Source organism: Gigantopelta aegis, unplaced genomic scaffold (assembly GCF_016097555.1).
Source record: "Gigantopelta aegis isolate Gae_Host unplaced genomic scaffold, Gae_host_genome ctg3705_pilon_pilon, whole genome shotgun sequence".
Taxonomy (NCBI): Eukaryota; Metazoa; Mollusca; class Gastropoda; order Neomphalida; family Peltospiridae; genus Gigantopelta; species Gigantopelta aegis.
In genome coordinates this window covers 19,998-34,168 of record NW_024533470.1, presented here as the reverse complement: position 1 = coordinate 34,168, position 14,171 = coordinate 19,998, and the positions used below count along the sequence as shown (strand labels likewise).

Below are 14,171 nucleotides of genomic sequence, written 5' to 3'. Positions count from 1 at the left end.
TGTACACAAATTTCTCAATTACTCATTTTCTAAGGAGAGTCATTTTCTGAATCACATTATAATTGAGGAGGAAGGATCATCATGTGTTTGTAAGTTTGTAGTTCCCAAGTCTCAGTTAGACAGTCTTATAGCCATTGCAATAGATCAAAGAGAGTTCATGTATCAGGTTGGTGTTTATGAAGTTTATTTGGTGATCAACCTATTTTAATAGAAGATTACAACCATAGTTTTAGTTTCAGATATGTTCTTCAAAGTTCTATCAAGACTGAAGATGACATGTTAGCCTCCTTCCTAATGGAGATTGATGTCAGTCTTCAAACTAACAATAAAAGTCTTCATGAAGCTGCCAGAGATGGCAATATTGATGTTTTTGAGCTTCTACTTAAGAAAGATGTAGATATTAATATTCAGGATGAAAATGGGGCAACAGCTCTAATGTTAGCTAGTTATAATGGTCATGCTCAGATTGTTGAACTGCTACTCAAAGAACATGCAGACATTAATATTCAGGAAGAAGAGGGGAGGACTGCTTTAAGGCTAGCTAGTGGTAATGGTCATTACCAGGTTGTTGAACTATTGCTCAAAGAACATGCAACATTAATCTCCTGGATAAATTTGGATTGACTGCCTTAATGCTAGCTAGTCGTAATGGTCATACCCAGGTAGTTGAACTATTGCTAAAAAAAACATACCAACATTAATCTCCAGGATAAATTTGGACTGACTCCCCTGATGTATGCTAGTTATATGGTCATCCTCAAGTTGTTGATCTATTACTCAAAGAGCATGCCAACATTAATACTCAGGAAGAAAATGGAAGGACTGCTTTAATGCTAGTAGTAGTAATGGTCATACCCAAGTTGTTGAAGTATTACTCAAAGAACATGCCAGCATAATCTCCCAGGATAAAATTGGATTGACTGCTCTAATGGCGGCTGCTTTAAAAGGTCATCATCAAGTTGTTGAACTTTTGCTCAAAGCGCATGCCAACATTAATACTCAGAAAGAAGAGGGATGGATGCTTTAATGCTAGCTAGTGGTAGGGTCATACCCATGTTGGATTGACCTATTACTCAAAGAGCATGAGACATTAATACTCAGAATGAAGATGGATGGACTGCTTTAATGCTAGCTAGTAATAATGGTCATACCCAGGTTGTTGAACTATTACTCAAAGAACATGCCAACATTAATCTCCAGGATAAAATTGGAATGATGCTCTAATGATAGCTAGTTTATATAGTGGTTGTTGAAACTATTGCTCAAAGAAACATGCAACATAATCTCCAGAATGAAAACGGGGGCAACTGCTCTACAGCTAGCTAGTTTTGATGGTCATCACCAGGTTGTAAAACTACTACTCTCAAAGAACATGCCAACATTAACACTCAAGAAAATCATGGATTGACTGCTTTAATGCTAGCTTGTGAGAATGGTCATCACCAGGTTGTAGAAAACTATTGCTCGAAGAACATGCCAACATTAATCTCCAGCAAATGATGGATTCACTGCTTTAATGCAAGCTTGTCAACATGGTCATCTCCAAGTCATTGAACTCTTATTAAAAGATAAAGCAAAGTTAATACTCAGAGTGAAGCTGGAGTGACTGCTCTAATGCTAGCTAGTTTTATGGTCATCACCAGGTTGTAGAACTATTGCTCTATGACATGCTAACATTAATCTCCAGGTAAATGATGGATTCACTGCTTTAATGCAAGCTGTCGACATGGTCATCTCCAAATCATTGAACTCTTATTAAAAGGTATAAAGCAAAGGTTAATACTCAGAGTGAAGCTGGAGTGACTGCTCTAATGCTAGCTAGTTTTTTATGGTCATCACCAGGTTGTAGAACTATTGCTCTATAACAAATGCTAACATTAACCTCCAAGATAAAAATGGAGTGTCTGCTCTAATGCTAGCTAGTTTTAATGGTCATCACCAGGTTGTAGTAGTACTACTCAAAGAGCATGCCAACATTAATACTCAAGAAAATATGGATTTACTGCTTTTAATGCTAGCTTGTGAAAATTGTCATCACCAGGTTGTAGAACTATTGCTCAAAGAACATGCTGACGTTAATCTCAAGCAAATGATGGATTCACTGCTTTAATGCAAGCTAGTAAAAATGGTCATCTCCAAAGTCATTGAACTCTTATTAAGAGAGCAGGCAATGGTTAATATTCAAACTAAAAATGGAGTGGACTGCTCTAATGCTAGCCATTTTCCCATGCTCATCACCAGGTTGTAGAACTATTGCTCAAAGAACATGCCAACATTAATCTCCAGAGTAATGATGGAGTGGACTCCTCTAATGGTAGCTAGTCACAATGGCCATTACAAATTTGTAGAACTATTGCTCAAAGAGCATGCTTACATTAATATTCAGGAAAAAGATGGATGGACTGCCTTAATGCTAGCTAGTCAAAATGGTCATCACCAGGTTGTTGAACTACTACTCAAAGAAGATGCCAACATTAATACTCAGGAAAATGATGAACAGACTGCTCTAATAATAGCTAGTCGAAATGGTCATCACCAGGTTGTTGAACTACTACTCAAAGAACATGCCAACATTAATACTCAGGATAAAGATGGACGGAGTGCTCTAATAATAGCTAGTCGAAATGGTCATCACAGGTTGTAGAACTATTGCTCAAAAAGCATGCTGACATTAATCACCAGAGAAAAGATGGGGTGTCTGCTTTAATGCTAGCTAGTCAAAATGGTCATCACCAGGTTTGTTGAACTACTACTCAAAGAACATGCCAGCATAATACTCAGGAAGAAGATGGATGGACTGCTCTAATAATAGCTAGTCAAAATGGTCATCACCAGGTTGTAGAACTATTGCTCAAAAAGCATGCTGACATTAATCACCAGAGAAAAGATGGGGTGTCTGCTTTAATGCTAGCTAGTCAAAATGGTCATCACCAGGTTATCGAACTATTGCTCAAAGAACATGCAGACATTAATACTCAGAAGGAAGATGGACAGACTGCTCTAATGATAGCTAGTTTTAATGGTCATACTCAGGCTGTTTAACTACTTCCTCCAATGGGAAGCAGATGTTAGTATTTTAAGTAAAGATGATTACAATGCCCTAATGCTAGCTAGTCAGAACGGACATCTTGAAGTTGCAAAATGCTTATTACAATCACAAATAGATCCTCACTTGTTAGCATATGATGGATCAACAGCATTTTCATTAGCAGCAGCTTATAGTGGTAACAGAGATCTTGTTAATATACTCTTAGATAAAGTTCAACCCACTATGATGAGATTGAAAAAGCAGTAGTAGTACTATCATGTTATGGTGGTCACCCTACCCTACTTGTCTCCTCTCAAACAAACTTCCATACCTCACTAATGATCAGAGAGAACTACTAGACTCATGTGTTAAAGGAGATTTAGCCACAGTTTTAACGAAAACATCAGATAGTCCAGATACTCCACTGGTACTTGGTCTTACTCCACTCATGGTAGCTTCATCATGTGGACATGTTGATATAGTGGATGCTCTCATACAAGCTGGAGCTGATGTTAATAAACAAGAAAGTCATTGGGGATTCACTCCTTTGTTTTTTGCAGTAAGAGGAGGTAAATCATTCACAATAGTAGAGACACTCTTAGAGAGAAAATGCTAATTCTAATGTTATTGCTAACAAGAGGACACCATTAGATGACGCTAATGAAATTAAACAGGAAAATATTAGTGAACTACTAAGTAAATTTGGAGGACAAACAAGAGTACAATTAGAGGGAACAAAAGAGAAAGAAACAAAAAACATCACATGTCATCATTACTAGCATTAGATGAACTAAATACATCAGTTAAACCACTACAACCAACTCACGAACTAACCAAGACATTAACTTATGGAGATGGTTACACTATCAAGAGAGAGATGAAACAAAAGAGATTACAGATACCAAGTCCCATGTCCATACTACATTCACTCCATCCATACATCTTAAATCCTACTCAGGACATTTAGAAAATACCAGTGTGAAACATGATACAAGAAAGAAGTCAAAGAAGCACACTCTTAGCGGTATACACGTGCTATTATAATTGTTAATTAATATTACTATTATAATTGTTGATTATTATTTTAATTTAAATATAATCTGTTTTTCTCATTATCAATAAAAGTTTTGGTTTATAACTTAGGTCATAATTATTGTGTTTCCAATAGGAAGTGAATATTAATACACAGTTTGAACACACAATCATGACAGATATGTAGTTCTATCTAGTCTTCAAAGTTAATAATCCAGTCCCTTAGAGCAACAGCAGTATCATCAAAAAATAATCTTAGGACAGGTTTTACTATAACATTTTATTCTTGTTATTTAGGTTCATATTGTCCATCTACTGAATACATCCACTTACATACTATATATGTACAGATATTGTTTGACTAGAGTAATGAAGTGAGGGAATATTCAATAGTTTATTATAAGAGATGTCAACTTCTATTAACAGGAACAAACACATAAAGCTTCTTTAGCAACTACAAAAATAATTATAAATATAATATTATATACTTACTTGATAAGAGGCTTGATGTATAATATATATATAATAGACTATATATATAACTGGTTTGATATGAACTTATTCTCTGAGGCTTTGAGCTTGAGACTTCCATTATCTGTGCAGTAATCAAGATTTTTAAGACTGTTATAGTAAGATATAAGTAACAATAATGTAGTTATTAGTCAACCCTCCCTTAAAAGGGGTGGGCTGACTATGGAACGGAATAATGTCAAACTTTCTCCAGGAAATCACAATGGAAGTGTTTAATTAGTCATCTAAGATAAAGGTAGAACAGTACCACATGTATTTATAGCCACATGTTCATCAATTTTTGTTCACTAATCCTGTGTACCTAATATATGTGTGTGATAATTTATTTTAGGCACATTGTACTTTATACTGGGTAAACTAGAGAAAAGTGTAACATGTGCTACAACTAGTATACTGCTGGTCTTAAAATTACAGAGTGTCTTCAGAGAGTAAATTTTAAAAGATGGATATGGTCATACTTCTTTTGTGTAATATATATATATAGTGCTTATTGTAAATTAAGGTGTGTCCAGGATCCTTTTACATGGAGTTATATCTATTGGAATATTAACAGTAATGATAATGGGAATAAGACTATCAAAACAGGTTAGATGAATGAGTGGATGGATGGATGAATAGATTAATTGATAGATGACAGACAGACAGAGTGGATGGATGGATACAGCCCAATGGACACATGTTAAATGGACTGAAAAATGAAATGGGTGGGGTTATCTGAGTACATAGATACAAGATGGATGGATGTAAGATGCAAGATACATATATTTACTAGGTAATTTAATGTAAGTGTCCAATATTTCATATATTTAATACACCTCCTTCACATATTATTTCATGATTTATTTTCTAGCTCTTTGCTCTTTAGTTGATCTGTCTCAGACTATTTATTTGGGCTTGGTTTTGTTCAGTATCATGAGAGAGTTAAAGAAAAAAAAGATAGTAATTACTAATAAACAGTTTGAACACATGATTATAAACAGACAAATATGTAGAAAAATTATTAATAAACTATTGATCTTGAAAAAATGGGCTGGATATGTAACTATAATTATATAGAGAAATTTATTTGGATTTTATTTAGACCAACATTCATATACATATATATAATAATATAAATACTATGGATACAGAATAGTCTTTTAAAGTTGTACAATTTGTAAGGATAATGAAGTGATAATAGTATATATTGAACTACATGTAGTGATATACAGTAACAGAATTTTTTTGGCTTGTAGTTGGTAATTAAATTAACAAGATAATTAACTATAATATTACTTCAGATTAAATGGATACAGGACAATTTAAAACTTTGCTGTTAAATGAGCCCCTCCCTCAACAGGAGGAGCTAACTTGAATCCTAACATATGTATGAGAAATAAAAACTTCCTGTTTCCTAGCTTTCTATCTGATAGCTGTTTAATTGTGTTATTGTTACTTATTGTTTCTTCTTATCTTTCTGTCATTGACAGCTACTTAATTTCTACTAGTCTATAGTCTTTCTGTTGAGTATATAATAAAGTGTTGATATTACATTGTATGTGTGTACAGACAGGAACAAAAGGTAACTAAATATGTTGAAACAAGTTGTCTTTTAATATATGATTGTTTGTAGGTCATTATGATTTGATATCTCTCAATGGAGAGCTAGTATTGGGTTTTCATGGTATTGTCATCATATACCATATACTACTAAAAAGACTCCTTCTACCACTGATACCCCTGGCATGGATAAAGTCACTATTGATGTCAGGAGATGAGGGTGTGGACCTGGTGGTACTTTGATATTTTCTCTAGTTTTGTTTTCTCTACTTCTCCTAATTTTTATCAGGTGATGTTGAACTCAACCTGGACCTAAAACAGGGGGGTCAGTAACGTTTTTTTAAAACATATAACTGATGAGGATGATAATTCAATTTACTTCAATAGAGTTGACATCAAACAATGCTCTACGATTTCTGTTAAGAGTGGTTTTGTTGTTGAAGATAAATGGACTAAACTCACTAGTTTTCTAGGTGTGTCATTGGAGGAGAGAAGAAGATTCAAGAAAATGGTCAGTATTGATCAAGACTACCACTTTGCTTAGAAGAAGGTTACAATGGTGGATTACAAATGGTACTGCTCCTTGTGGGAAGAAAACTCATTTCAGCTGTTGAGAATTGTGGTGATAAGGGTATAGCTACTACACTAAGAAGACAACAGATATTAAAGATGAAGGTATCTACTATATATAGTTCATTATATACTAGTACTTTAAAATAATTATCAATGTAGTATAATAGTTTAGTAAAGTACATAACAAGGTATATTCTATTGATTTTGTATATTGAAAGACATAGCTAGTCTTTTGGTACATTTCTGGCATGACTTAAAATACTCCAATAATTTGTTAGTTAACCTGTTATTTGTGAAATTATTGTAATCAAGCTAAACAAGCTGTAACAAGCATGCACTCCTCCATGGATACAAAATCTATAAATGTATAGAAGTATTATAAAATAAAGTTCAATATATTACTATATTATGTCTATAAACATACATACCATATATTCATGTAAACATCATATACTCTAATCTATGAGTTTAGGTGAGTTTTCTTATACACTAATTCATAGTGTGATGATTATCAGAACCTATTAGCACCATTCTGGAATAGATAGAATAATAGACTACTTTACATAAATAAAGTATTAAATCATACGAGGCTAGCTGTTTGGGATGTAGCTACTCCTCTGAGAGATTCTAGGAAAACTATTTCACTGTGCTCTCTTAATAATGGTACAATTCCTTTAGAAATTAACTTAACTCATTTTTGCCTGAACAGGTATAGATTTGAGCCTACAATATATGCAGACAAAAGTTATTTACTGATGTATAGACCTGATGTCACTACCAGATACAAGGTCCATGGTTTCTACCAACTCATTGTAATCTTTAAAGTTACCACTAACTCAGTCCCTCAACTTAGGATGATTTTATAATTATATTATATTTGTTCACTGTTTCCATAGCAACAGACACATCATGAAACACACTCATACTGTATATTTATATAAACACTGACTTAAATACATAAATACATAGCAACTATACAAACAATAACAAAAATACTACGTTTCCTGAACTCAACCATTACATCACTTCAAAATACAATACAATCATTCAAAAAAAATGTTTTTTCACAAATTATCTTGTACCTATACTAAATGTATACAGATTACACAATCATGACTTCATTAATTATATAATATATAAATGTATATATATATATATATATATATATATATATATATATATATATATATATCCATAATATAAAAAACAATTATTGTTTATAAAAAGAGTAATTAAAACATTTTAAAAAATGAAAGTGGATATAGGGATGACAATGCAAAAACATAATGATACAAGATAGTCATAATACATTGTACATATAGATCCTGTATAAGTAACCTACTGTATACATTTCTTACTTTATTGTTTCCAGAGTACTTATGTGTAGGGATTTTGTATGAATTTGTGTGTATAATATGTTATGACTATCTTGTTTCAATTTTTGGGATTGTCATCATTTTTATTATTTGTATATTATCATTCTATATAGGTAGTGGCAATACTACAGAAAAAGTAAGGCTAGAAGATGAAGAAAAGGAAGAAAGAACTCCAAACAGCATTAGAGAGTCAACATGAACATTTAGCAAGCTAAGGTTACTGTTCGATCAGCAAACTTGATCATAAACTACAACATCAAAAACTAGTACTAGTGGACTTTATTAGATGGATTGAACATCGAATGAACTGGGTTGGGCAACTGGAAGCATTGTTGACTTGGATGAAATTTTCTAAAAACTACATCCACATTTTGACTTTTTAGACTGTAGTTAATTGTGGATATGAGTGAAATGTTTTTGAATATGAATACTTTGGGATGACAAGAGCCTCGTCATTGAACTCAAAGAACATATGGTTAATGCTAAGAAACCTTCGTTCATTGCTACAGTCAAACAACGTCTTAAAAATGATCTTAAAAAAAATATACTTCCCTATCAGACAAATCTAGCGAACATGCCACATATTCAAATTGAATTACCATAATCCATGGTATGAAGCTAACATTGAAGCCACTTTATCTACTAATAGGACATTTACTACCTCACAAGTCAAAATCAATTTTGAAGTATATTGAAATAGAGACAGGCTCAGTTCGGTATTAAATATTTTGTCCATGAATCAAAAGTTGATTGTCTCATAGCTTATGCTCAAAGCAAGCTAACAGTTATGCGTCTCATTGGTATCTTTGGTCTAACAATTAATGGCAAGTCGTGTCCTAGAAGAAGATGAGAATATGAACTTTACATTTGAGTTAGCTCTTCTGAAGCTACAAAAGCTGGTAATATTGAAGCTCTACAATTTCTGCTGAAGTTAGGAGGCAACATCGATTATTACAATGAAGAAGGTATGACAGCACTTATGCTAGCTAGTAAAGGTGGACATGAACAAGTTGTACAAACACGAGTATCAATTGGAGCTAATGTTAACATTCAAGATAACACTGGCTACACTGCATTGATGCTAGCATGTGACACAAAACTCCTACACTATAATTTATTACCTACTCCAGGCTGGGGCTAATCCTGATATACAAAGAAATGATGGTAACACAGCTATCATATAGCATGTCATAATAATCACTCTGATATTGTCAGGTTATTGCTTCAATATAATGCTGATCCCTTATCACTAACAGAAATGATGATACAGCACTCACTGTAGCTACACGGTCAAAATTCTATTGAGATTGTGGAAATGTTACTAGAACATCTAGCAGAGAGCCAGAAAATAAGTGCAGTAACATCAGCTCTTACTACAGCATCTCAATATGGACACTCTCAAATTATTATCAGTTTATTAGTAAAACTACTTGATATCATTAGACCAGATGAATTCCAACTTTTTGTTTTATGTGCCCCGAAGGAGATCTTGATACCCATAAAAAAGCCATATTTGTGGACACCAATGTCAATATCAATTGTACACTAGTCAATGATATCACTCCTCTTATGATAGCCCTCATCTTGTGGACATACAGAGGACAGTACAAGTCCTCCTACAAGCAGGAGCTAATGTCAACAGTACAGACAATGATGGGTACAGTCCACTAGTATATGCTATAACAGGACACAAGTCACTTCAAGTTATAGAACAACTACTTAAAGCTGGTGCTCAACTCAATGTCTTTATTAATGACCAGAGTATTGTGATAAAGTAAGAGAAGAAGGAAGAGAAGATATCTGTAAATTGTTAGAAACAGTTTAATGTTATGAAGATCAAGAAAAGTGAGGAAGAGGTACTTGAGCCACTCTTGAAAATCTGTGATAGCTTTACAATTCTTAATGCAGCAATTCTATCAAGTCTACAGAAACTAATAACAGAAGAAACTGTCTTCTTGTTGATGTCATAGAATTTCTTCATCATTATCTTGGGGACGCTGAATTAAAAGTGGACAATATAGACCACCTCTTAAATGTTCTCCAACCTCATTACTATTTCTTAAATGTAGACCTATTAAGGAAAATAATAGATAAGTTTATTGGAGGTAAACTTCAAAATCGTTTACAAGACTACATTAGTATGGTTAAGGGTTTTGAAGAAAAGTACTCAACTACAGTTGTTTGTACAGGCTATTAAAAACACATACCATTACTTCAACCACAGTTACTACAACAAGGACATGTACAATGATCATTAAGTTTCACGAACAATGGCAACAGAAAAATGTAGCCCATGTACACAAATTTCTTAATTACTCATTTTCTAAGGAGAGTCATTTTCTGAATCACATTGTAATTGAGAAGGAAGGATCATCATGTGTTTGTAAGTTTGTAGTTCCCAAGTCTCAGTTAGACAGTCTTATAGTCATTGCAATAAATCAAAGAGAGTTCATGTATCAGGTTGGTGTTTATGAAGTTTATATTGGTGATCTACCTATTTTAATAGAAGATTACAACCATAGTTTTAGCTTCAGATATGCTCTTCAAAGGGTCTATAGAGACTGAAAATCACAAACTAGTGTCCTTCCTAATGGAGATTGATGTCAGTCTTCAAACCAATAATAACATTTTGAAGCTGCCAGAGATGGCAATATTGATATTGTTGAATTACTAATTAAAGAACATGTAGATATCAATATTCAGGATGAAAATGGAGAGACAGCTTTAAGCTAGCTAGTAAAAATGGCCATATTCAGGTTGTTGAACTCTTATTGAAAGAACCACGCAGATGTTATATATTCAAAATCAAGATGGACACACTGCTATAATGTTAGCCATTCAAAATGTTTATACACAGGTTATGGAACTACTTGGAGAAACATGTTGATGATATCCAAGATGAAAATGCAATGATTTGTCTAATGTTTGCTAGTCAAAGTAGTCATACTCAGGTTGCTAAAACTACTACTTAAAGAGCATGCAGACATTGATGACATGCAAGCAAAAATGGTAATGGTACTACTGGATAGCATGAATGGTCATACTGACATTGTCAAATTACTTTTAAAGAAATAGATGTTCAGAGTGAATGGATACAATTAGCTTAATGTTTGCAAGCTATTATGGTCATGTAGAAGTTGTTCAATGTCTCAAAGAGCAGGTTGGAGTTAAGATCCAAGATGAAAGTGAAATGACAGCCATAATGTGGGCTAGTTTCTAATGGTCATCCTCAGGTTGTTGGATTACTACTCAAAGATAATGCAGATGTTAATGCTCAGAATGAAAAATGGATGGACTGCACTAATGAAGGCTAGTCAAAATGGTCATACCCAAGTTGTTGAACTATTACTCAAAGAGCATGCAGACATTAATTTTCAGATGAATGACGGAGCGACTGCCTTAATGTTAGCTAGTGAAAGTGGTCATACCCAAGTTGTCAAACTATTACTCAAAGACCATGCAGAAATTAATCTCCAGACAAATGATGGAGTGACTGCCTTATTAGTAGCTAGTCAAAATGGTCATACCCAAGTTGTTGAACTATTACTCAAAGAGAATGCAAACATTAATCTTCAGGCGAATGACGGAACGACTGCCTTAATGATAGCTAGTCAAAATGGACATTCCAGATTGTTGAAATATTACTCAAAGAGCATGCAGACATTAATCTTCAGAGAAAAAATGGAGCGACTGCCTTAATGATAGCTAGTGAAAATGGTCATATTCAAATCATTGAGCTATTACTGAAAGAGCATGCTGACATTAATACTCAAGATAAAGATGGGTGGACTCCCTTAATGGTAGCTAGTCAAAATGTTCATTTCCAGGTTGTTGAGGTATTACTGAAAGAACATGCTGATATTAGTACTCAGAATAAAGATGGGTGGACTGCCCTTATGATAGCTAGTTTAAATGGTCATACCCAGGTTGTTGAACTGCTACTTAAAGAACATGCCAACATTAATCATCAGAAAGAAAAGACGGAGTGACAGCTCTAATGCTAGCTAGTTTAAATGGTCATACTCATGTCGTTGAACTATTGCTAAAAGAAGATGCTGACATTAATACTCAGGAAAAAGATGGATGGACTGCACTAATGATAGCTAGTCAAGACGGTCATCATCAGGTTGTTGAACTATTACTCAAAGAACATGCTGATGTTAATACTCAGAAAAAAAGATGGAAGGACTGCCCTTATGTTAGCTAGTCAAAATGGTCATACCCTGGTTGTTGAACTACTACTCAAAGAACATGCCAACATAAGTACTCAGGAAGAAAAAATGAATGGACTGGCCTAATGCTAGCTAGTTTAAATGGTCATACGCAAGTTGTTTAAGCTATTGCTGAAAGAACATGCTGACGTTAATACTCAGGAAAAAGATGGATGGACTGCCCTAATGCTAGCTAGTCAAAATGGTCATCACCAGGTGTTGAACTGCTACTCAAAGAACATGCTGACATTAATACTCAGAAAAAAGATGGATGGACTGCCCTAATGGTAGCTAGTGAAAATGATAATCATCAGGTCGTTGTTGAACTGCTACTTAAAAGAACATGCCAACATTAATCACCAGGATGAAAATGGATGGACTGCCTAATGATAGCTAGTCACAATGGTCATCACCAGGTTGTTGAACTACTACTGAAAGAACATGCTAAACATCAATACTCAGGAAGAAGGAGATGGATGGACTGCCCTAATGCTAGCTAGTAATAATGATAATCACCAGGTCGTTGAACTGCTACTTAAAGAAACATGCCAACATTAATCAACAGGATGAAAATGAATGGACTGCCCTAATGATAGCTAGTCACAATGGTCATCACCAGGTTGTCAAACTACTACTTAAAGAACATGCTGACATTAATACTCAGAATGGAAATGGATGGACTGCCCTAATGCTAGCTAGTAAAAATGGTCATCACCAAGTTGTTGAACTACTACTTAAAGAACATGCTGACATTAATACTCAGAAGAAAAATGGAATGGACTGCCCTAATGGTAGCTAGTGAAAATGATAATCACCAAGTCGTTTGAACTACTACTTAAAGAACATGCCAACATTAATCAACAGGGTGAAAGTGAATGGACTGCCCTAATGATAGCTAGTCACAATGGTCATCACCAAGTTGTTGAACTACTACTTAAAGAACATGCTGACATTAATACTCAGAATGAAAATTGGACGGACTGCCCTAATGATAGCAAGTTTTAATGGTCATCACCAGGTTGTTGAACTACTACTTAAAGAACATGCTGACATCAATACTCAGGAGAAAAATGGATGTACTGCCCTAATGATAGCGAGTTGTAATGGTCATCACCAGGTTGTTGAAACTATACTTAAAGAACATGCTGACATTAATACTCAGAATGAAAATGGATGGACTGCCCTAATGCTAGCTAGTCAAAATGGTCATCACCAGGTTGGCGAACTACTACTTAAAGAACACATGCTGACATTAATACTCAGAATGAAAATGGATGGACTGCCCTAATGCTAGCTAGTCACAATGGTCATCTCCAGGTTGTTGAACTACTACTTAAAGAACATGCTGACATTTAATACTCAGAATGAAAATGGATGGACTGCCCTAATGCTAGCTAGTGACAATGGTCATCACCAGGTTGTTGAACTACTACTTGAAAGAACATGCTGACATTAATCAACAGGATGAAAAGGTTGTTGAGATGGACATGCTGACCTAATGATAGCTAGTTTAAACTGGTCATCACCAGGTTGTTGAACTATTGCTGAAAAAGAACATGCTGACATTAATACTCAGGAAGAAGATGGATTGACTGCCTTAATTGTAGCTAGTTTTAATGGTCATACTCAGGCTGTTAAACTACTTCTCCAATGGGATGCAGATGTTAGTATTCGAAATGAAAATGGTTACAATGCCCTAATGGTAGCTTGTGAAAATGGTCATCTTGAAGTTGGTGGAATGTTTATTACAATCAAAAGCAGGATCCTCAGTTGGTTGCATTGATGGATCAACAGCATTTTCATTAGCAGCTTATAGTGGTAACAGAGACCTTGTTGATGTGCTCTTAGATAAAGTTAAACCCACTACTGATGAGATTGAAA

The 14,171-nt window shown here is 34.4% G+C and overlaps 1 protein-coding gene across 1 annotated transcript in view; it reads left to right on the top strand.

Moving 5' to 3' along the window:
* Window positions 1–294: 294 nt before the first annotated feature.
* Window positions 295–14,171, top strand: part of LOC121392382 (ankyrin repeat domain-containing protein 17-like) — a gene marked incomplete at its 3' end in the record, with an annotated part of 30,323 nt that continues 16,446 nt past the window's right edge. The window contains 10 exon segments of the mRNA XM_041523615.1: window positions 295–564; window positions 2,264–2,539; window positions 2,881–2,984; window positions 3,461–3,587; window positions 9,678–9,840; window positions 10,715–10,807; window positions 11,435–11,701; window positions 11,704–12,064; window positions 13,529–13,634; window positions 13,867–14,030. Of these exon segments, the coding sequence (XP_041379549.1) occupies window positions 295–564; window positions 2,264–2,539; window positions 2,881–2,984; window positions 3,461–3,587; window positions 9,678–9,840; window positions 10,715–10,807; window positions 11,435–11,701; window positions 11,704–12,064; window positions 13,529–13,634; window positions 13,867–14,030 (1,931 nt within the window).